Source organism: Etheostoma spectabile, chromosome 18 (genome assembly GCF_008692095.1).
Source record: "Etheostoma spectabile isolate EspeVRDwgs_2016 chromosome 18, UIUC_Espe_1.0, whole genome shotgun sequence".
In the NCBI taxonomy this organism is placed as follows: domain Eukaryota; kingdom Metazoa; phylum Chordata; class Actinopteri; order Perciformes; family Percidae; genus Etheostoma; species Etheostoma spectabile.
Genome location: NC_045750.1, coordinates 5,977,137 through 6,000,418, shown reverse-complemented (window position 1 = coordinate 6,000,418; position 23,282 = coordinate 5,977,137). Strand labels below are relative to the sequence as shown.

The window sequence follows — 23,282 nt, the reverse complement described above, 5'->3', positions numbered from 1 at the left end:
CTCTAGGCTGAAAAGGCTATTAATAAAATGTTATCAAAAAGGTAAGACAGTTGACATAAGGCCCTTCTCTAAACAAGTGGGAGCAGGTTAGTGTTCCCACAGTATACTGCATCTGAATTTTTGTGACTTGCTCAATGAAGCATCCACAGTTAAGGATGGGAGTTATCCATATTACATACCTATAAACTCATTCTATAAACAGTTATTACATCTCTTTGGTTCAGTCCAGATTATGTAATCATTTTAGACTTTTATTTGTGTTTGCCATATCCAGTTGTGATAGAATGAGTGAGCTATTAATAGCAAATGAATCACAGTTTGGGTTTTGACTAATTGAACCAGGAGAATAAACCACATGACTGAGTGGGTGTGGATGGTGACCGGAAAGCCAGACATTACTAATTTAACCAAATATTTGTGATGGGATGAGCCCACTTGATAAGATAACTGCATTTGCACACTCAACCCTAATTTTACATTAGATATTTGAATAGTGCACTAATTTACAATGGTACATTTAACACCAGTTATATAATTATTTCACAATATTGGTGTATAGAAGATGGTATTACCTAGCCGGGTCCTACTAGACTCATACATAGCATTTGTACAAAGAGTCTGGCCACTCTCCATTGACAAGTTTAACTTCCTTGAAGGCGGGTACTCTGTGTATCCTGCTCTACCTTTGAGAAAATGAAAACTCAGATGGGCCAATCTGGAATCCTGCCCCTTATGAGGTCATGAGGGACAAGGTTACCTCCCCTTTTCATTGCTTTGCCTGCACAGAGCATTTGTTCCAACCATGAGAGAGAGACATCATGGCTTTCAAACAAGCCAAGTGGCGATTGATCAAGTACATACCCCAGCCTCTATGTTGCCCCCCCCTCCTCAAAAGCTACAGACGGCACATACTGAAGAAAGCTCATTGTTACTCGCTGTAGTGGCTGTAATTCTGCACCAGAGCTGACATTTGGGAAGAGACTTTCAGATACTATAGTGGACCACTAGGTCTATAAAAGACCTTCAGATACAGTATTGGGGACCCCTAGGTCTCTAAAAGACTTCAGATACGTATTGGACCACTAAGTCTAATAAAAGTACTTCGATACGTATTAGGACAACTAAGTCTATAAGGCTCAGTACAGTATTAGGGACCCTAAGGTCTATATAAAGAGACTTCAGATACAGTATAGGGAACAACTAAGGTCTATATAAAGAGACTTCAGATACGTATTAGGGACCACTAAGGTCTATATAAAAGAGACTTCAGATACGGTATTAGGGACCACTAAGGTCTATATAAAAGAGACTTCAGATACGGTATTGGGGGACCACTAAGGTCTATATAAAAGAGACTTCAGATACGTATTAGGGGACCACTAAGGTCTATATAAAAGCATCCAAAAAGCACCATGCCATGGGACCTTTAAGTACATGTTCCTGTTACATCCCACCCAATTGCTGAACACATAGGCTATTCTCATCACTTGCTTACCATCTCCAGAATTTCTGGGCTCAGTAGGCCAAATGTTGAGAAATCCTGCCTACAAAGTCCCTGCATGTAGATCCCTTTCCACCCACACACCAGCTCAGATTAACCTCTGTGGACAAAGTGGTGCAATAATTAATGTGGAAAACATGAATATCAAGCAAGCGTGGGAAGATAAAAAGGAAGGCTTCTTAACATCTGTGCTTGATATATGAGCGCCATTATAATGACAAACTCTACAAAATCAAAGTCTGACTGACTTTGCTACACTCTAATGGTTTATATGTGTGGGGGGTGCTCGACAAACACTGAATGACAGAGAGGAAGAAAGAGAGAGGGCTCGCGCTCCCTCCCACCGCTCGTGCGCACCGACTGTGACTGCGCTCCCTCTCCTCCATTCAAACATGGCGAAACTCTTTGCCATTATACCGCCGCCACCATCACCTTCCTCCAGTTCATCGTCATCACCCCCACCATCATTATCTTCACCATCATTATCACCGTTATCTCCGGTAGCGTGATGACCCGGGAGGATGGAGAAGTTGTCGGCGAGCCTGTCGGAGATCACTTGGAGCCCGTTGGCGCTGCCGCTGGACGCGGTGGTCAGCAAGTTCCGTCTGCCCACTCTGGTCCGACTGGCCCACGGTAAGAGACTCGCTCCTCGTCGTTTCATACACCAGGGTTAAAGTAGGCTAATGAGAAATGGCGGTAAATATGGTTTTACAGTCAGTAAAAGAGGTCAAACATTCAACGAGGAAAGTGTGTTTCTTGGGTTTTTAGTATAACGACACCGGGGTGTGAGAACAAGTGTAGCAATTTACTGCAGAGTATCTCAACAGTGTCAAGATTGACAGGAGAAATGTACAGCTTCCGGTCAATGTTTTCAAAATAAATCTTTAATCGTTTCCGTTGTCAATAAGGAAAACACTTCCTGGAGATTCACTAACATTTTGAATATTAACATTAATAAATATTATCAGTAATCAGTAGCTTAGAGCATAACCTAGTTGGGAATAATGTTGACGGAACAGCCATTGGCAAAACAAATTAAACTACCCTAGCTAATTTAGGCAGACATTTCGAGAGTTGTAGGCTAATAGTTTAAAGCAGGAATTTTAATGAATATAGTTAGAGTACATAGATGGTTTGTGTCTTTTAAAAAACCCTAACGGTAATACAAGACAGTTTTCTGATTTGTTGGGGCGGTCAGTATAAGCCGCTTGAGCTGGCCTACCATTTTTGTTTTTTTTATTTTGGCTGACGGGTTCAGCTTTACAGTGCATGAATTAGTCAGATTACATTTTTTCTTAAATGAGCTGTGCTGTTAAAGCAAATTTGTCATAGTCAATCAATCATAAGGTTTTTTCATCACAGGCAACATTTTGGACATTATTGATGTAGTTTGGCAAAATATTGGAGAAGCCACTGTTGGTACTGTTGGCCAAAGTATGGAATACAATAACACGTTTTATACACTGGTCCAGCTGCCCGGGCACATTTGGGGCTCTTATTTTGAAACCAACACAGCTATAAAGCTGCGTTGGTTTCCGTTATTTTGATTAAATCTGGCTGTCTTGACACAGTTGCTCCTGGACGCCGACTTTTCTAATTCACACCAACCACTGAGTAAAATTTGTGCTCAGTTTTTCTGTTAAATGTTTCATGTTTTGCCGCCAAAATGATTCTCTGCATCCCCAGATTTGGTCTTTACTTTGGGAACGTCGACGGCCAAAGTTGTTCCTGTCCAGCGAGGGCCCGGAAAGCCACAAAGTATCTGTTGTGCTGCTGAAGTGCTGCTCAATTCTTTTCATATGTAAATGCTGTAATCTGTCGGTGAATGTGCTGAATACTAACGAGCAGCGACGAGGAGGGAAAACCTCCGACTTTCCTTCTTGGTCAAAAGCGCGCACCCGAGCCGTGGTCCCCGAAAAATACGCACCTTAGCCTACTTCTGGCCGCGCGCGTACATTGTAGAGCGAGAGAGAGCGAGAGCGAGAGCGAGAGAGAGAGTGCATACCCGTAGATGTTCATTAACTGCAATGTAGCGCTTGTTTGCCCAACCAGCCAACCCAGTAGGTGGTTAGTTATTTACAACAGGGCTTGATGTCAGCATTTCGTTTAAGCCTTAACCCCCCCCCCCCCCCCCATTTCACATTAACAACAACACACCAACAGTGTTTTATCTGCATGGAGAGACTGTGGTTCAGTGTGAGCGTGGGGGTGTAATTTAGTAGGATGAATTCATGAAACTTATGAACGATCCAGACTGCATAATATATAGCCATGATGGAAAAGTACATTATGCTACACAAAGGCAATTGATGTCATACATTAATGTCAGTTAACCCAAATCACATGAAAACGTGCTCTCATATAACCCATGTGGAATTATCTGTTGTTGTAACCAGCGGTGGAAAGTAATTACACATTTGCTCATACTGTAAACATCTTTACCTCAAACACACCTCAAAACTTGAACCCTATTTCTATTAATGTTATTTTATACTTCTACCCCACTGCATTTCAGAGAGAAATGTTGTACTTTTTACTCCATTTGACAGGTACCATTGATTTTGCACAATAAGCTTTTACATACAAAACAAAAAGATACAATGCATTGTTATAGCTTCAATCACCCAATGGTATGTACAGTTACTACTTACTTACTAAACCACTTTGGAAAGGAGCCATTCTGCATACGGAGTACTTTCACTGGTGATACTTAATAGCCTGAGTGCATGGTGCTGATAATAGTCGTGTACTGTTGAAGGTGGGACTACTATTATATTTTTATTGTGTGGTATTGCTACTTATTCTAACAGATTCTCGGCTTTTCACTTAGTTTTTTTACTTTCTGAGACAACCGTGCAGTCGTCTTCTTTTCACTGACTCTTTTTACATCCAGTATCTTTCTGACTTGTGGTAATTTGCGGCAACTGTTGACAGCAACGTCTGTGAGTCATCCAGAGTAACCATGTGTTTATGGAAAAAGGCATTACTGTTGGGTACAATTTTTGCTTTGAACATAACAACAACAAAAAGTCCCCTTCAACGCTCTTGGACGGTAGCTGTAGTCTTAGCGGTGGTAAAAAAAAAAAAAAAAATTAAAATGATCTGCTTGGCTCAATAACCGCAAGCCATAAGAGGGAAAATGGGTCTTTTTTTGTGATTTGGGCGAAGAAAAAAGATTGACATGTCATCTCATCGTCTGTCCTGTGTTTGTATTCAGCCATCAATCGACATGATTGTTAGATCAAAAAGTAGAAACAGCTATCAGTCAACATGGGAGTCTGTGAGTGTGAGAGTGAGACGTGTGTGTGGGCTGTGGGCTGTGTAATAGTGGGTTGCCAGTCGCATAACAGGATCCTGATGAGTAGGTTAGGGGTGGTGAACTGTCACTGATAGTGGTAATTACAGACTCTGAATCCTGAATGCATGTAGGTGTTGTGTTTTCCATTGCTTAGCTGCAGCCTACTGTAGTCTGACTTTAGAAATTAAAAACCTGTTTTTGAATTGTGTTAGTCCTAATCCATGTCGTCTGTTAATGTGTGTCTGTTGCAGGTGAATGTGTGGAGGGGCTGTCGGAGGAGGATGTGGTGCTGTTACACTCCTGCCGTCAGTGGACCACTGTGACTGCTCACAGCTTAGAAGAGGGACACTACGTTATTGGACCCAAGATAGACATCCCTCTGCAATACCAGGGTGAGCACGCACACGCACACACACACACACACACACACACACACACCTTAATAGTCCACAACCTAAAAACCGCAATTTCACCCTAAATTGGAATCTCTGGGGGTGAATAAATGTCCCAAACATTTTTTGTCACAAGGTCAACAATTTCCACTTGCTCTATGTAAAATAATGGCTGATGGGTAAAAATGTCCTTGCTTTGAATGATGGGGTTCACCATGCTCTAAAGATCCAGTCTAACTAAAACAGTTCTAGTTATATACTTTATTCTCATGTGAACCTAGTTCATAAGAATTTGTGTCAGTCCAGCTTAAATGCAACAGACACATATTTACAAAATAGAGGAACAGTCTCCTATTTGGTGATTCATCATAAACTTGGCAGAAAACATTCAAAAACGTAGACCTTATGACATAACAGTGTGACATAACACAGAAGCAAAATACCAACTCCCAGAATCAAGAAAGATGAGTATTGCATAATCGTCCCAATCTACGATTTACTGTCATTTTAACGGTGATATGGCACATTTGCATTTTGCAGGGTCGAGGGTTCAGACCCCACCAGGGTTGACTGGGATCTTTCTTCGTAGAGTTTGCATGGTCTTTCTGAGTTTGTGTGACGGCCCTCTGGTTGCTTCTTCCAAAAGGCATGCGTGCCAGGTATTAGAAATACTCTGGCATCTTGTTTAAGCCTTTATCTCAGGCCAGGCACTACAAACTCATGATTATGCAAAAAAAACCCAATTGTTTTTAAATGTGGAAACTGATTTGGGTGAAATTGGAAAAATTATGATTTCAGTGATCCTTTTTGAAAATGTACTGTAAGGGGTCACATTTAAAAATATTGATTGATGCGCAGCCAAATACCCACATCCAACCAGCTACTGTAGATGTGACCTTCCCTGGCTCCTCCTGGTCTATTGACCTGTCGTCTTCCTGCTGAATGAGTCCAGTCAGTATGATCTCACCGGAGCTCAATCCCCACAATCCCATTCAGACTGTCCGACCAGTCACATTATTCGCTGTGTAACTGGATCCTAATGCCTCCTCTTCATTCACTTCCTCCACCGATGGAGTGCTGATGTCACCTCACACTGCTGCCGCCTCGCAGGCTCCTTTTCGGCAGAATGAAAGAAAAACTTGGGAGGGAGGGGGTGTGTGTTGAGGTCATTGTCATTTTAGACATTTCCGCTTGCGGAATCACGTGACGGCAATTAATGGCAATATAAGCAGTTAGCAGCAAGAAGTAAACGGCTCAAAAGCCAACATATATACTGTATATGTAACAGATGTACTGACTCAACAGGAGCTCTCTTGGTTTCACTAAAGTAGACAGACTTTCATTATGTCCAAGTCCAATAAGGGATGTCTCAGCACAACAATGGCCTGTAGTGTAAACAGGCTTTCTTAAAGGGGCGTTCCAGTGATTTAGTATTACACTTCCATTAAGAGAAACACATAAGGAGCTGCCAAGAATAAGCACATTAGGAATGGATGATCCTTTGTACTGTAGCCTTATTTAATGTCTCACATTCTATGTCTCCTTCTCTTAAAGGTGGGCAGACACTGTACAGATTAAGCCCAATTTTAACCCTGAACCAAAACCAATTTTCTTCCTGCCAGACTGGTTCTCATTTGACATTCGTTTTAGGGGGTCACTGTTACTTGTCTGAGCCACCATGTGGCTGTTGCATGATCAGATGGACCTCTGGTTTGGCAGAAATCTGAGTGTCTGCCCAGCTTTAAAAGATACAAAGTAGCAGGTCCATGATTTCCTTCCACCTGTTAGGTAGAGGTAACTGTAGACAGGAAACTGAAATGGTTGAACTGGTGGAAAAGAGGCGTTACTATAACATAGTTTTAAAAGGTTTCAGTAACTGTAAGGGCTGCCATATGGCATTGGGATAGTTGTGTTGTTGGGGGGTATTTCTGTTGCCGGACCCTGCAGTATTCCATCAACCCGAACCAATTTTACTGATGCATTCCAGTAGCAAAGGAAAAGCAAGCCAAAAAGCCAATTTAAGTGTATGCATACTTTTAGGATGCTTTTTGTCTCTTTAAACATGACAGGTGAGTTGTTGTGGAATCATAGGCCACCGCCAGTGATGAGCTAATGTCTGTGTGATGACTTCATACAGGAAGTCTAAATAAGCTTATGAGGAGAGCAATATAGGTTCCCCCATGGGGATAGACAACAGGATGCTCCGTCCTTCTTAACCTCTCTCTGTCTGTATCCTCCTCTGTCCATCAGCAAGAGAGCCAAGGATGACTGAAGGGTAGAGGACAGAAAAGCTGAATGAAAGGGGTTCAGCAAAGCAAGTGGCGCCACAGCCACCCTGGTAATGTGGAACTGGTGGCCGAAGCCTCGTGTGTCGGGATTTAAAAGCCTGAGTGGTTCCGATTGTATTTCTTGAAACGTAGTAATAGCTTGTTACACCTCAGTTCTGTTAGGAGTCTCACTTCTTTAGGAGGGGTGGTGGTGGTGGGTTGTGTGGAAAAGTAGCACTTGCCGCTCCTTATCCTGGGGGTTGTTTGAATTGGAAGGTGGGGGGGTCGAGAAAGAGGAGGAGAGAAAGGGAGGGTGAGGAGGATTTATGAGTTTGGTATTCTGCTCTGCCTCCCAGACAAAAAAACTTTCTCATGTCTCTTTCCCTCACACACACATACATTTAGACTGTGAGAAAAAGGCGGATCCCTCGAGGGTCGTAGTAGTTAAATGCAATCCGATGAACTGGTAAATAAGAAGAAAGGATAATGGGATTTTAAAAAGGCTGATTAGGAGCCAATTTTGCATTCCTGAAATGGTCTCTACGCGGCAAAAAAGTGGCACAAACCAAAATAAAAAAAGAACAGTTTAAAGAACACAAACAGTTACTGGACTGCAACACTCGGGTGAAAGATTTACAGACAGAGGAGTGGATGAGGGAGGGAAAGAAAGGGTGAAAGTGTGTGAGTGTCTCCATGGTGATGTGTCTCTGCTCTGCGTGAGAATGGGGGTCCTTTTTTGGTTGCCATGCCAGCCCCGTCGGCTGTCGATTGGTCGAGAGCTGGTGCCAGGTCATAGGTCACGGAGGTGTCTTTGTATTCTTCTCGTCCAAACAGTGTCTACTACGGGTGTGTGTGTGTCTGTGTATGTGTGCGTGTGTGTGTGTGTGTGTGTGTGTGTGAGAGAGTTTGTAAGACTGTAGGAAGTCAAAAACAGAAAAGACAGAACAAAAACTGTTTAACCTCTCCTTTTTCCTCTCTCTCCTTCCTCTTCTCTCTTCTTGTCCTTCCTCCACCTTTCCCCCCCTTACCTTATTACCATATTCCTCTTTCCTCTGGGCTCCCTCCCCCTTATCCTTCTCTCATGCTTTCTCCACTTCCTTTTCCAACTCACTTCCTCTTCTTCCTTCCATCTTTGTACCCCCCTTTGTACACCTCCTTCACCTTTCTCTTCTCTTTCCACTATCCTGCTCCCATCATCTCTGTAGGGAAGTTCAAGCTGTTGGATGAAGACCGAGACGTCAGGGATCCGGTCCAGTATTTTTCCAGTGTGGAGGAAGTTGCCGGAGTCTTCCCCGACCGGGTCTTTGTCATGGAGACGATCACTTTTAGTGTCAAGGTTTGAGTAACATAAGAATATCTCATATGAATATATAACTTAAACGTTTCTGTCATGCAATATCCTATCCACGCACCCATACATGTGTCCGCTGCAGGTGGTTTCAGGCGAGTTCAGTGAGGACAGTGAGCCCTACAGCTTCACTCTGCAGGCTGGAGATGAGCTGTCACTCATGGGGAAGGCGGAGCTTCTCTGTGCCGCGCCGTCTAAGGACAAGACTGGACTGAGCGCGCTCTTGAGACGCCTGGGAAAGACTCCTCGAAGTACGTAAGGCTAAACTCTTGGGTTCTATGAGTCCTATTTCGGGGGTTGTTCATGACATGAGAATGACCAGGGTGTGGAATCAGTGACATCATTCGTAATACTGTCATTCTGGGGCGACCTCTAAGCGTAAGAGTGTGCATCCCATGTGGGCTGAGTCCTTTGGGGGGTGTCATCCTCTCTCTTTCATTCACCCCATTTCCCTATCTATCACTATCAAAATAAAAGTCCCCAATTGTTTATTTTGGAAGTGATATGGATGTTTTTGCTTTGATTTTCTATACATTGTGGTCACATTACACTTCCATCCCACAAATCCATCCATCCATCCATCCATCTTTGTCCGCTTATCCGGTATCGGGTTGCGTGGGGAGCAGCTCCAGCAGTGGACCCAAAACTTCCCTTTCCCGAGCCACATTACCCAGCTCCGACTGGGGGATCCCGAGGCGTTCCCAGGCCAGGTTGGAGATATAATCCCTCCACCTAGTCCTGGGTCTTCCCCAAGGCCTCCACTCATCCTACAAATATTCTCGCCCATTCACTTCTAAGCATGCATTGCCTGTTTCAGTTCCAGCGACTTGTATGTTCAACATGCAACCGTGCATTGTCAGCCTATAGAAGCAGTGATGCACTGTATCTGCAGATTAAGTAAATCATTCTAGTGCTTTCCATCACCATGCTTAGTACATCACGCTATCAACTCCTGAGAAACATCACTGAACAGAAGACCCCTGACTAATCCAAATGTCTCTGCATCCTCAGGTAAAACTCCATGCCTGGTGTGTATGAACCATCGCACCAATCAGAGCGTTAGCCTACCCTTTGGTTGCCGTGGACGCTTTTGCACACGCTCCCCTCTAGAGCAAGGCATGCTGGGAGGGGAGCACACGGTACGCAGCATCATCGAGAGGGTTCGCCTCCCCGTGAACGTGTCCGTGCCTTCTCGACCACCACGAAACCCCTACGACCGCCACGCGGTCCGAGAGGGCCACCGCTACAAGCTGCTCAACATCGTCAGCAAGACGGTGGTGCTCTGCATGGTACTCCGCCGACAGGAAGTCTCTCCCTCCCACTTCCTGCTGCTGCGCTGCATGCCCCGGTTCAACGTGGCCGAGGCCTCTGTCCACACGGCAGCGCTGGAAAGCCTCCTACTGCGACACGCATTCGACCCGGATGCCTACTCTCGAGCTGTGAGAGAAACCCGGCCAGAGCTGGAGTGTATGACAGAGGAGTGTGTGAGCCCGCGGCGCTCTCGCATGTGTGTGTCGGGTCAGGACTCCCTGGCACCGGCGCTGCAGCGCCTCTCCATGTGCGGGTATGGGGGCGGGGTTTCGGACAGCTTATCACAGCGCTGCAGGGACTCTTTGGGAGAGCGACTGGGGGAGGGACCAGGTGAGGAGCGGGAGTATGTGACTCCTGAATGGACTGAGGCTGAAATGAGGACCAGTGAGGAAATCCCTTACGAGGAACTCTGGACCAATCAGAATGCAGAGGGCTTGGGAAAGGAGCCAAATCTCATCTCTTTTCATTCGTCTGCCTCATTGGATGGATCTCTTGGTACCATGGTGACGAGAGTGTCCACCCCTCCACCCGTACCTCCCAAATCTGATGCTGTGAGTTTCAGTCTTCACCTCCTGTCCTTATTTCCACCCCTCTGTCTCTCGTTCCTCTTATCGGTCCACAACAGCATCCGGTTGTGAGAAGTCAGGATGCCTGGTTTGAATTATTCATACATTACAGCTTTTAAACCTCAATGGACGGACACACACACACACACACACACGCACACACGCACGCACACACTCACAGCCACACACAAATGCACACAAAGACATATCAGCAAGGATCTAGGTACATATGTGCTGGAATACAATAATTCAATAAATAGCACAGAACCAGTTGAGTCTTGATGGTAGAGTATAATACTGATGGAGCCTTTGGTTTTAAGAATGACCAAATTATTATCGATCTCACGATCGAAGACGGCCACAACCATTTCTGATGATCGGAACAGAAGACAAAAGAATGCGGTTGATGATTGTATCGGTACTGCACTTCCCTAAAATCGTTTGTCAATCACAAAGGGTGGCCGCTCTTTTTTTGTCTTAGAGTTTCAGTGAAATTAAGTTTTAGTTTGGGTAGGCGACACAATTTTTGGTCTGATCAGTTGGCAAGTGAGAATAGCTGGTAATTTTGCTTCGACAAAGTTACTTAAATGACAAATCAAAAAATTGTTGTCAATCACATTTTTTGTTTTGTTTACAGACAACACTAAAGTGGTACACCCTGCTCCTACCCAGCCTCATGGAGGGCTCAGTCATTAGTTCATTTATCAGGGTTTCTTGATGAAAAGCTAAAACTCATTCCTGGGGAGTTTCCTGTCTGTATTTTAAGTCACCTGGATAGCAAATTTGAACACCTCATAATAAATAAAATAAAAAAAAAAGAAGGGACACAACTTTGGCCTAATCTTATAGAGGAAAGGCACGTAAACTCAATCCAGAGTACTTGAATTAATAGCTTTAAAGTTCCAGTTGAAATTACCTGGAAATGTAAAATGCATCTGTTCCTACACAAAATGTCTTTGAATGCATCACGATGCAACCAAACAGGGAGTATTAGAACTGTAGAACTACTGGCCTTCATAAACAACACGTGGTGGTAACACTACTGTGGTACGTCACTTGATAGAAAACTCTTGTGACAGAAAAGGGAAATCTATTTTGTTTGACATATATGTGAACGTTGTGGAAATTTGTTTTTTGCTAAATGTGTAATATATGACGTGTAACTGAATTTCTTTGTCAGATTGTTGTGCCTACATTTTTTACATGTTTTTTGTTTTGCTTTTATGAGTTTAGGATTGTATGTGCATGTACATTGTTCTCTATCTCTATCCACTTATTGTTTCATGTTTCTCATGCTCAACTGGAGGCTCTTAAATTCCTCTATAAGATATATGAAACCATTTAAAAAACTAATTCTTTTTTTAAAAAGGTCCAATGTGTAATGTTTTAGCTGTTCATTATCAAAACCCGGTGTTGCCCGTTCACAAACTTGTCCTTCCTGAATATTTACCTTCATGAATAGTATTCCTATTGGAATTTTGATATTTTACATTTCCAGTTGCATGAACTGGGGTAGACGCTCGATATGCATGAGCCATCTTGAAATACGTTAGCTGGTGAGGGACATACAGGATATACTGCTCTGCCTTTTTGCGTTTTTTGTCTCTTTCTGGCCCCGGCAAGGTAGAAGAAGGAAACATGGAGGACCACATGTATTCAAAGTCCAAATTTCAGGAAGAGTTGTCTTCTTCTTTGCCCAGAAAAAGGAGATTGAAAAGAGCAAAGGACCGGCTTTTTGAAGCGTGAAGGTTACCGTGGCTGTAATACGTACTTTGAACTGTGTGGCGCGAGAGAGTTGATTGCGATATAACGCTAGATGGGAGAAATCCCTACACATTGGACCTTTAAACCAGGAAATGGTGTGTCAAATTGAAATCAAGGTTGTTTTCTTTGCTGATCTGTTCTCGCTTTGGAGTCATTAGGTTGTTCTTCAACATTAGTACTCACCTCCTAGTGTAAATGGCCTCTGTGTTTGTAAGGGGAACATGATCATGCTTTGTTTTGCTTAATTAACTTTTTTCTTTCAAAGTGACGGCAGCTAGAAGCGGTACAGAGAGTGTGTGGGTGGTAATGTCTGCTATGCAACTGGATTATACCTTGTCACACACAGCATTCTTCATTCCCTGATATTTAGCCTGCCAAGACAATGGTGTGGTGTGTGTGTGGTGTGTGTGTGTGTGTGTGTGTGAGAGAGAGAGCTTGTACACACACACCACACACCACCAACACACACACACCAAACACACAACACACACCACCCCCCCCCCCCCTTCTGAGAAGTTTTTTGAGTTAACTTTTTTGCTATTTGTAGCTCTCATTTTCTGTGTTGTGTTTGTGTGTATGCATGTGTGTGTGTAGGTGAGAGAGGAGTGTCGCTACTTGATCGCCCCTCCGGTTCCCCCTCGCTGCTCTAAAGGAGGCTCCATCTCCAGTCCGGTCCCAAGCCCTCCCGTCCCACCTCGCTTCCCCAAAACATCCACCTCCCCGAGACCCAACCTCTCCTTCTACTCCTCTGGACTTCAGGACAGGTAAATGTAAATGGACTGTTCTTATATAGCGCTTTTCTAGTCTTAACAACTACTAAAAGAGCTTTTACACAGTACAGGAACCATTCACACACTGTGGCTGAGGCTGCTATACAAGATGCCATCTGCTCATCAGATAAACACTTTCATACATTTACGCATCAGGGCCAACTTGGGGTTCAGTGACTTGCCCAAGGGCGCTTTGACATGGGACTGCAGGGCCAGGGATAGAACTACCAATCTTCCGATTGGTAGTTGACCGCTCTACCACACACGACTAGACCACGCTCTAGTCACAGCCGCCCTTACAGTGTGAATGTTTAGCTTCTACATGCAACAAATCATTATTACATTTATTTGGAAACATTAGTATAATTATGAAAGGATTGGCAGCTTTTCTTGGCCTCGACACGTTTTGGGCTGGGTTCACATAGACTGCGCAAGAAGTTGAGACAGATTCAAATTTTGCAGAAATGCATTTTGAGGCGGCGTGACAGTCTCATACAGTAAACAGTAAACCTCATGGCCTTTATCGCTGCCACAAAAAAGTTAAACTATAAGGGTCAAAAACAAAACACAAGCACTTTACTGCCTACTGCAACAAGCTCCAGCCCAAAACAATGGGTCTCTCTGGTTGATGCGCCAGCCATTGTTGCTTGCTGTACAATAGCCCTCGTTTACAAGTAAGATTGAGTCCTCACTTGGTTTCAAGGGGTATACAGCCCTTGGTCTTAGCCCTACCCCTCGTTCAAAAAAAGTAATGGGACAGCACTAGGTCTCACGTGAACGCGAAAAAAACGAGGGTAAGGGGTAGGGGTTAGATAGAGAAATGAGATTCAGACAAAGTCACTAGTCTCTTTTCTTTCTCTGTCTCAGTGAAATAAAGCTGCCTTTAAGTGCGGTCAGAAATGTCAAGATCTATAAAACGGTCTGAGGGAAAACAATAATTGTGAAGTATAAAGTCTACTTGTGCTACATCGGGGGGTAAAGAACACAACAGGTCGTCACACATATGGGCCATTTCAGTGACACTCCCACCGCCACACAACCATGTGACGAATCTCCGGATCGCACTCTGGATGTTCTTTACAGCACAAACAGGAAGCCACCAAGGATGCCACCTAATCTCACCCTTCTTGCTATTTATAGCAGATAACACATGAAAGTTAACAGGGACAAATAGTTCAAAACCTGCCACCTGCATTATCAGCACTGCAACTGGACCACAGACAGTTTGGAGATTCTGGTGTGTTGTGCTAGTGTAGGCTAAGCTAGGCTAGGCTAAACTCCATCTGCTGATGATCATGTGATATGATCGAAAGCTCCAGAGCAGCTACTTAACCCTCATGTTGTCCTTGGGTCTAATCTGACCCGTTTTCAGTAAAAAAAAAAAAATGTTGGGCACAAAAAATGGGCCGTTGAAATAAGCGCTGAAAATGTCAATATTGAAAATATCAAAAAACGTAGGCAAAAACTTTTAAAAAAGCACCCACAACATTGAAAAAGTGACAAAAATGTCAGAAAAGTGATAATAATGTTGAAAAAAAAGTGATCAAAACTGAGTTTTTTTCCATGGTTGACGGAAAGACAACACAAGGGTTAAGGAACCTTGTGGTGAGATTATTTGGTGATATAGTTAGTTGAAAAGGAAACTTTTTTTTTTTGTCTAGCTGACATAACCACGATCTCAATGGTATTTCAATGATAATGTTTCAATATGTTACGACCTGCTTAACGTTGAAATATATATTAAATACTGTTAAAATAATGGTTAATTACTAATTACTAGTTTGGCAGTTTTTCTTACAGGTCTAGATCACTTTTGACCTGCAAATCACAAAATAAATTCTTATCGGGATATTGTTGATATGGGAATATAACTATAAACTACACCCCAGTAAAATTTATATTATTTCAATTTTTCTCATGGTACTTACCGGTGTATTGAGTCATCCTGACTGATTCTAGAAGCTAATGTCACTTGCTAACGTCTCCTGCTCTGTTCCAGCTGTTCGCCCTCTCCAGATGCTTCCCTCTACTGTTACCCGTGCTCCTGGGCCGACTGCCCGGCCCCTAACCCTGCCAGTCCTGATCCAGCCTCTGCCACCCCTGTAGACAACACAGCAACCACAGCCAATCCTCAGCCAGCACAGGCCACCTGGGCAGAGCCGTGGGCAGATTCCTTCACCTCCTCCGGACCTCGACTGAGGCCGCCACCTCCACAGAGTAGATTTGCCCCCTTCGGGGCGTTGAACCCCTTTAACCGCCAGTCCCCTTGCCCCTCGCCTGAGCCCCCTGCCAACCCCACCACAGATTCCTCCAGAGGCGCAGAGGGCGGCGGGACGTCCACAGGGGTCACTGAAGGGTTGGGCCCGCCCCCTGACCCCACCTGGCGGCCTCCCGCTGACCTGTCTGTGCTGTCATTGGAGGAGGTGTCGGCCTGCTTACGGTTCATCGGCCTATCAGAGGCAGCGGTGGCGGTGTTCCAGAGGGAGCGGATCGACGGCAGCCTCCTGGTGCAGCTGACTGAGGACATCCTGTCCCATGACTTCCACCTGAGCCGACTCCATGTCACCAAGATCACACAGTTCATACAGGGCTGGAGGCCCAAGATCTAACGCGCACACACACGCGGACGCACACAATGTGCCTGTTGGCTACTGAGCCATCCTGAATGTGCCTTTCACTGTGACCAACTGGCTGCTGAGCCCCACTGACTGAAGCTGAGACTTTGCTAAAGGAAACCACGCCACCCTGTGGTCAAAGTATAAAACTGACACTTGACTTGACTGGATCTCATGCCAGGTGTCTCTGACAGACTGACTGTCTGAATCATAGACTGGGACTAGTTTACTAACAAAAGGCTACAACAGAGAGCTACATTATGAAGGTGCCCCGTTTCAGTCTGTCTTCAGGGCAGATAGTCAACCACATGTTCGAGACAGCTAAAGGTTTTAAGCACTATATGGATTTGTGTGGCCTTCATGCTGGGATCCCACATCATATCTGATATGAGGCGAAAACATGCATTTATTCAACATTAAAAATATAGGGGTGCGTTTTTGCAATATGAGGGGCATTAAGAGAATTACAGCCTCTATCGTGGACCAGTAGGACATGTAACCACGCTGATGTAACACTGGATCTGTTGCCTACCTGAGTCTCTTGCACAGCCTTCTTCATCCGTTGTTCGTCATCTGTGCATTGAGCTTCAGTGGCCTGTATTTGACATAAATAACAATTCTTAGGAGATAAAAAAGAGCTAGTTGTTTAAAGCTAAATGGAAAAAAAGAGAAATGCAGAAAGTCAAAAGCACCCAACGACATAATTATCGAGTTTCTGGTACTGAATGATTCAGTGAACATCTCTTAATATACAGTATTCTGTTTCAAGGCCAATTTGTGCTTTGGGACAGTGACATTTGTATTAACAATCCCTTTAAGGGTAACACCAGATGTCCATCTGTCTGTAGTCAGATACACAGATGTGTTGCCATGCTATAATAACATTTTTGAATGCCTCAGAAATAGAGTTCTCAAACTGTACCTCAGATCACTTGTTCAGATATGCTTGATTTAGCCATGCATAATAATAAATTAAATTACACTGAATGTGTTCACATTGTTTACTTCTTAATTACACAACATTGTATAAAACCCACCGATGGCTGCTAGAAAATAATAGGTCCAGTAAAGCATAAAAAAGCCTAAAAATATGAGGAAAGGTCCAAAGGCCCTTAGAGATGACACCAGTAAATTTGTTTAAGGATTATAATGTACCATCCGATGTTAATATAACTGTTGTCGTTGTCCAGATATTACATCATAAAAAAGAATAATTCAAAAGGAACATATCTGCCTTAAAGTTCACTTTTTGAAGAGAAATCTCCAATTTGACAACACAATATGGAAACGCTCTACAATAAGCTCCCAACTCGTTAGCCTGTGTCACAATTAGGCTATTGTTTGTGTTTCGTCAGACTATTTGAACTGGCAAGCTAATTCGTTAGCCTTGGCAAGCTAATTTGTTAGCCTTGGCAAGCTAATTAGCCTTTTGCTTATAACGAAAGGCTTAGAGGAAAAAGGCTAACGCTAGTTTAACAGAGGTTATCTGCTATAACGTCATGCGACGACAATAAGCCAAAGAAGCTTACATTTAAGGTGATTTTCCAACACAACTGACAGATAACTGACGTCATTGACTTAATTGGACACTAACCATGGCAACTCCTGCGCACCTGTGTCCCAGCCGCGTGCATCACTTTTTCGTGCCCCCTGGAAATGAAACTTTGAATCGTCAAAGTCGCGATGTGTTGTTTGCCCCTCTCGGACACCGTATGTTCCATACAGACACCCGCAGTTAGAGGAATAGAAGTTTCCCTCCGGCTCTCTAAATTAAATTGGCCTATATCCAGCGTTTAAAGGGCTACAAACAATACTTTCATGCAGATAGACCTACTGCTGATGATCCTCATGTTATACAGCCAAGGACTTACTTCAAGATGCAAGATCATCCAAGTTAGCCAGATAACTGTAAAAATGACAGTCTGTGTAGTAGAAATGTCAAAAGTCAGAGGCTGTCAGACAGACACACACTGGTCTACTCCAACCACATACTGTAATATTGACGTAGGCCTACTCTCTGTAATCATGTCAGTTGTAAGAAGAGCAGTGAAGGATTACATAAAAAAAGACAAAATTACCTCTAAATATCAGGGTTTTTTCCCCTCCTGGTGGATGTGTGGAGCTGGAGTCAAGAGGTTGAGGTTTATCGCAGATCCAGTACCACGGTTAGCTATTAGAGACATGGGCAGGGTGACAGGCCATTAGCAGTTGCAGCCACAACTACAAAAGACAGCCAGGCCCCACGGTTAATGACCTTTTACTCTCAGTACAAACATACATCTTTAGTCAATAAGTATTAATAAATACAACTTATTCCAGGGACAAATACAACCACATCCGAGCACAGCTCAAACATATCACTACAACTGTTAAAAAGGATGAATGGGAAGGCTTATGACATATTTTTTTTAAACTCAGATGCTTCAGTACAGTTACAATTCCTGCACTTAATCTCTTATTTAAGTAAAAGTACAGGAGTACTATCAGTAACATGGACTTAAGTACTTGTTCAGTATAGCAATGTAACTGTGACTGATTATTACAAATGTTATTATAAATAACATTGGATCTTTAATACTGATTTAGCACTGATGTGTATGGTATCTTGACTACTTTATATCGTAGAGAGCTTTATAAAACAGGTAATGTTGGTAGTTCAGGCCAATAGTTAACCTCCAAATGGTCACATGATAAATTAACACATTTATGTGTAAAAAAAAAATAATAATAATAATAATAATAATAATAAGGCTAAAACAAATCGTTAAATGGGAACTGTTTCTCTGATGGAACTGCTACCAACTTACAGACATCTGAAACTTGACAGACCCCCCCCTTTGTGTTTATTTTTTTAATTTATTTTTTTTACAATGAATTGTATTTTATAAGCTTCTTATGACCAATCGGAATCTGTAAAGTAACCAGTAATTGTAGCTGTCAGATAATTGAAGGAAAAAGTGAAGAAAAAAGTCAAACATGTCCTCTGAAATGTAGTGAAGAATAAAGTAGCCTGAGACTAAAATACTCGGGTAAAGTACAAGTACCTCAAAATTGTTCAATAATTGGGTAAATGTACTTTCCGCCACTGGCGTTACAAGTGAACTTTTTGAGTGGAGTAAATTTGCTAAAGCTTGTGGGTAGGGTAGTTTACCGCAAGGAACTCTTTACACAACTGAAATCAGATCAATAGTTTAACAATTAAAAAAGTCTACCTATATCAAACTGTGACTCCACGCACTTTCTGAATTTGACTCATTTAGAGCCATCAGAATAAAGAACTATCAGTACAAGAGGAATGAAATATAATAAAACTAGAAAAAAAAACTATGGTGCATACCTTCAGTATACCTTCAGCTTATGCGGTCAAGTCACATCCACTTGGACCAATATTTGTAATAAAACAAAGTAAAAACAGATATAGTTTTACAAGTTTGAAAATGCAACCATTCATAAAACTTCTTGCTGGAGTCTTTGGCGTGGTCCAGTAGAAGCTGGCAGGGTGCCAATCGGTTTCCATAAACATCCTCGAAACGCCTCATGATGCTCACAAGACGCTCTGCGCCCATCGAGTCTACGGACCTGAACGGACCTGAGTGCACATGGCATTAAAACAAAAAAATAGAAGAAAAAAAAACAAAAGTAGGATCAGTACTGACAATACAGAGAAAGCTGTGTACTTCAGGGCAGCAACTTTACAAGAGATATAGATTCCATTTTGATTAAAATGATCACTGATAACACCACAATCTCTAATTAAAACAACGTCGTCATCAGGCAGATGGCTAAGAGGAATAGTCGATATGTGAATGGTCTTTCATGCTTTCAGGTTGTAGAAACTCCTTTTTACAAACAAATGTTATTTTGTATGATGGGTTTGCAAAAAAAGTCGCTGTGAACCAGACTGATGACAATGACAATTGTAAGGGCTGAAAGAGACAAAGATACCGCTGAGTGATAGAATGAATCAGCAGTCACTGGTAAAAAAAAAAAAGAGGAAGATAACATGAAAATGTGTGCAGATACAAGGTGCACAATAGTCTACATCCTTGACGTTCCACTTCCAGGATTGCTCCGTTGCCGCCAGATTGCCTGCTGATTCATGAGGACTAACCATTACTAATCGTTAAACTTATGTCAGATCTCTGTCGGGTAAATCCAGACCGCTAGCTAGACTATCTGTCCAATCGGAGTTTTCTGTACTTTTAAACATACCCATGTTCCACCAAAACGAGTTCCTTCTGAGCCTATTTTGCAGCGTGCTTCGGACCGCCCAAGACGATTGTGATTGGTTTAAAGAAGAAGCCTTAAACCAGGGCAGGTTTTCTTCCCATCCCTGAATGCCATGTGGAACAGCCAGACCCTCCTCTAGAGCGCTTTGGAGGAGGGTCTGGCAAAGCGGGACTAAGTGCACAATAATGCAGCGTTTTACAAGCTGGAATGGACAGGCATGTTGCTTTATTAAAGCTCACATTTAAAAGAAAAGGTCTAGGGTTAGCACTATTGGAATATCAGCTGAACACACTTCTAATCACAGTTCAACCCTCTTTTATCTACCACTGAGTAGAGAGAACGCAGAGAGCCAAAAGAAAAACAGCTTCCCAAACTACATACAGTAGCATACTCAGAGACCTATCTTTCATGTGTAAAAAAGGTATTTCTGGTACTCTTTAAGTTGGTCTGTCCAAACTCACAAACTGAAACAATACTTAAAAAGGGAAATTCTAGAGACTTCCAGGGGACTTTACTCACCGCCTCCACCACCTTGAGGACTTTGTGTTTTATTGATGTCCCCGGACACGGCCTCTATCACTATGTCAGCAGACAGGAAACCAGATTCTAGCTGGACTGAGAGATTGGACATTGTGACGTCACGCTCAAATGATGTCAAGGCTCTCTTCTTCACCTTAGTGTCGAGACTGAGAACAAATACAGACAACATTTTTAAAAAACCACCTCAAGGGGGATCCCATTCCATTCTTCCGAGTCGTCGTGACAGCCACTTGCTTTTAACGTTTTTGGAGGAATAGCGAATGCTAAGTTGCATGTGCATCTTACCTTTTGTAGACCTGTTCATGTCCCCTGCTGATGCTCTCCTCTGTGGTGTCCTTTAGGATGACAGTCAGGCCTTTATGTACTGATACCTGGGATATACCAGCACCCATCAGCCCTGCACCCAGGATCAAAACACACATCGTACAGTCTTACTGCTGACATTGGGCCAATGTTGCAAATGTTTGGGGTGTTATTAACAATATTTCACTCCTGTGTGCAGCTCTTACTTCACTTCCTTCTCCGGGGTCCCAAAGTGTTTTTTTTTTTTACAAGTCACTTGACCATGGTAAAGGCCAATCAGAGCTTTGGCCTCTGAAGGCATTGCCAGCTTCCCAAAGTTCTGTGTAAGAGACAAAAACAGCCTTTATATAGAATATAGATACGAGAGCCGAGACCATGGCGACTTATAGTGCGTCCCATTTGTACTCAGAACTCGGACCTTTGACCTTTTCCCCGGTCAAAGTCAGAAACACCGCCCCTGATCTCGGATTTCTAAACTCGGCACTCGGACAACCTCGCAGTAGTCCGAGTTCAAAATCCAAAATGGCTGCCTCCTGTACCAACAGTTGTCAAAGCTGTAGTAACAAAGTTATAAACACTTATGTCTTCAAATTGAATTTATGCTCTCCAATATTGCTGTTGTGTTTCTTGCATATCTGCTCTTTGGAAATCTAATATGCAACTGAAAACAGGCGTGAGAGAACGCCTCAAAACATGATGTGCTGACTGGACGTACCCTAAATCAATGAAAGTCTTTGCACAACTAGAAGTGAGCAAAGAGATCTAATGAGATTATGGCAACTAGCGTGAACCAGGATTCATTCACTCTGCATGAGCCTCTTCTCCTTTGTAAGGGGAACCTGCCTGTTGGCGATTCCCTTGGCCACGCCCACTGCCACTTCCTAGAGGTATTCAATAGTCCTCTCCTCTGCAGGCTTCGTTCAAGGACCTGGAGATAAGAAACACAGAGATGGATCCCCTCCCACCCTCGCCTGGAGGATTACAGCAGTGTGGTACAGCAATGAAACAAAGTCACATGCAGAACACACCCAGAGGGTCCACAAGCTGGTGCACTAGACCCATCTTCTTAGCTCGATCTGCGCTGATGTTCCTGTATGTCAGCATCATATCCAACGCTTTGGGGAGACCCACACACACACACACACAATACTGAGGCAGTGTTTTCAAGACATTAAAGCTATAGTGCGTATTTTCGCTCTCCCCGATAGATATTCTTAGACCTCCGTGATCACGCACCACCCCTACCCCTTCTTCATGCAGTTGCTTGTAACCAAGGAGGACACAGAGGATAAAAAAACATGATGAACTCTTCAAAAGAGTTCAACAGTCCAAGATCCAAAACTATTCAGTGTAAAATGAGATAAAACAGACAAACTGAAACAAGAAATAGAATTACTTAAACGATTAATCCAATTTGTTAGCAATTATTTTAGTTTGTTTCATTTTTTTTTCCTTGACTGAGTGATTTACTAAATACTTCAGCAAGTAGTCTTCACAGATATTACCCGCAGTGGAATGAACTCAACTCCTGTACTTAAGTACAATTTTTTGGTACTTTAGTATTTCCATTTTATTATACTATACTTTTACTCCTCTACATTTATTGTACATTCTGCCATATGTACAGGACATTTAGACAAATCAAGCTGGTTTAGCAGCAGTTTTTGTGTGTGAGCCAAGTAAGTGTACGTTTGTGTAAAGCAAATTACAAAAAAGTTCTTGTGGCTGGTGCTGTGTGGTTCTGTGGGATGGGTAAGTTACAGAACTCCATATCATGTGTTTGTTAGCTTTACTCATAGTTACTTTGCAGATTTAGATTATGATAAATTATGATAGGTTAAATTATCCAACAATAAATGAAGTAATTCAAATGAGATCGAACTTTAAAAGCTGTTACCCAACAAAAATTGTGCCACCATTACAATTGTACAAATAAAAATAGATAATACATTATTCATGTTGTATCACATACCTGACAATGTGGGAGATTTTCTAGTCGCAAACTTGGAAAAAAAACTCCGGCTGCACGAACAACTGCCATCTCCGCCTAAAACTCTCGCAACAGGTGTTCAGCACACCGTGCGCTCGAATTAATATTCTGACCGTTAGGGGCGCAAAAGTGTCGATAACACGTTAAGGACCTCAAATCACGCTGAGATATTGCCGCCGCATAAAATGTTCTTGTAATAAAAACGTTATCTTTTTTAACTATTCTTGTGTTTTTCTTTAGAAAAGCAATGCAGTATATGATTCCGTTATTGTAATGTATGATTAAACGAGAGCAGGTATGTAACCATTCCTTTTTTTGTCCATGTTTCGCTCAGGCATATTTTAGTCAGCTAACACAGTGGTGGGTCCTTCAAAACGTAGTCCGCTG

At 42.9% G+C, this 23,282-nt stretch overlaps 2 protein-coding genes across 2 annotated transcripts; one reads left to right on the top strand and one right to left on the bottom strand.

Moving 5' to 3' along the window:
- Positions 1 to 1,753: 1,753 nt before the first annotated feature.
- Positions 1,754 to 16,819, top strand: gareml (GRB2 associated, regulator of MAPK1-like). The gene is made up of 7 exons (XM_032543567.1): positions 1,754 to 2,134; positions 5,051 to 5,191; positions 8,664 to 8,794; positions 8,892 to 9,057; positions 9,818 to 10,668; positions 13,042 to 13,211; positions 15,217 to 16,819. The coding sequence occupies exons 1-7, from the start codon at positions 2,023 to 2,025 to the stop codon at positions 15,824 to 15,826; spliced, it is 2,181 nt and encodes a 726-aa protein (XP_032399458.1). The 5' UTR covers positions 1,754 to 2,022; the 3' UTR covers positions 15,827 to 16,819.
- hadhaa (hydroxyacyl-CoA dehydrogenase trifunctional multienzyme complex subunit alpha a) lies at positions 16,388 to 21,024 on the bottom strand. The gene is made up of 4 exons (XM_032543623.1): positions 20,888 to 21,024; positions 20,582 to 20,748; positions 19,277 to 19,421; positions 16,388 to 16,427 (listed from the first exon to the last, which is right to left on the bottom strand). Exons 1-4 carry the CDS (start codon positions 21,022 to 21,024, stop codon positions 16,388 to 16,390), a joined length of 489 nt encoding a protein of 162 aa, XP_032399514.1.
- Positions 21,025 to 23,282: the final 2,258 nt, after the last annotated feature.

What these genes read in the sequence shown, in the direction of transcription:
- gareml (XM_032543567.1), top strand. Translation starts at nt 2,023, where the DNA reads ATGGAGAAGTTGTCGGCGAGCCTGTCGGAGATCACTTGGAGCCCGTTG. An exon ending in CCTGGGAAAGACTCCTCGAA is followed by an intron (nt 9,058 to 9,817) that starts GTACGTAAGGCT and finishes CTGCATCCTCAG; the next exon opens with GTAAAACTCCATGCCTGGTG. An exon ending in TCCTCTGGACTTCAGGACAG is followed by an intron (nt 13,212 to 15,216) that starts GTAAATGTAAAT and finishes GCTCTGTTCCAG; the next exon opens with CTGTTCGCCCTCTCCAGATG.
- hadhaa (XM_032543623.1), bottom strand. Translation starts at nt 21,024, where the DNA reads ATGTGTGTTTTGATCCTGGGTGCAGGGCTGATGGGTGCTGGTATATCC. An exon ending in TCCTCAAGGTGGTGGAGGCG is followed by an intron (nt 19,422 to 20,581) that starts GTGAGTAAAGTC and finishes ATGTGCACTCAG; the next exon opens with GTCCGTTCAGGTCCGTAGAC. An exon ending in AGCAAGAAGTTTTATGAATG is followed by an intron (nt 16,428 to 19,276) that starts GTTGCATTTTCA and finishes TGTCAAATACAG; the next exon opens with GCCACTGAAGCTCAATGCAC.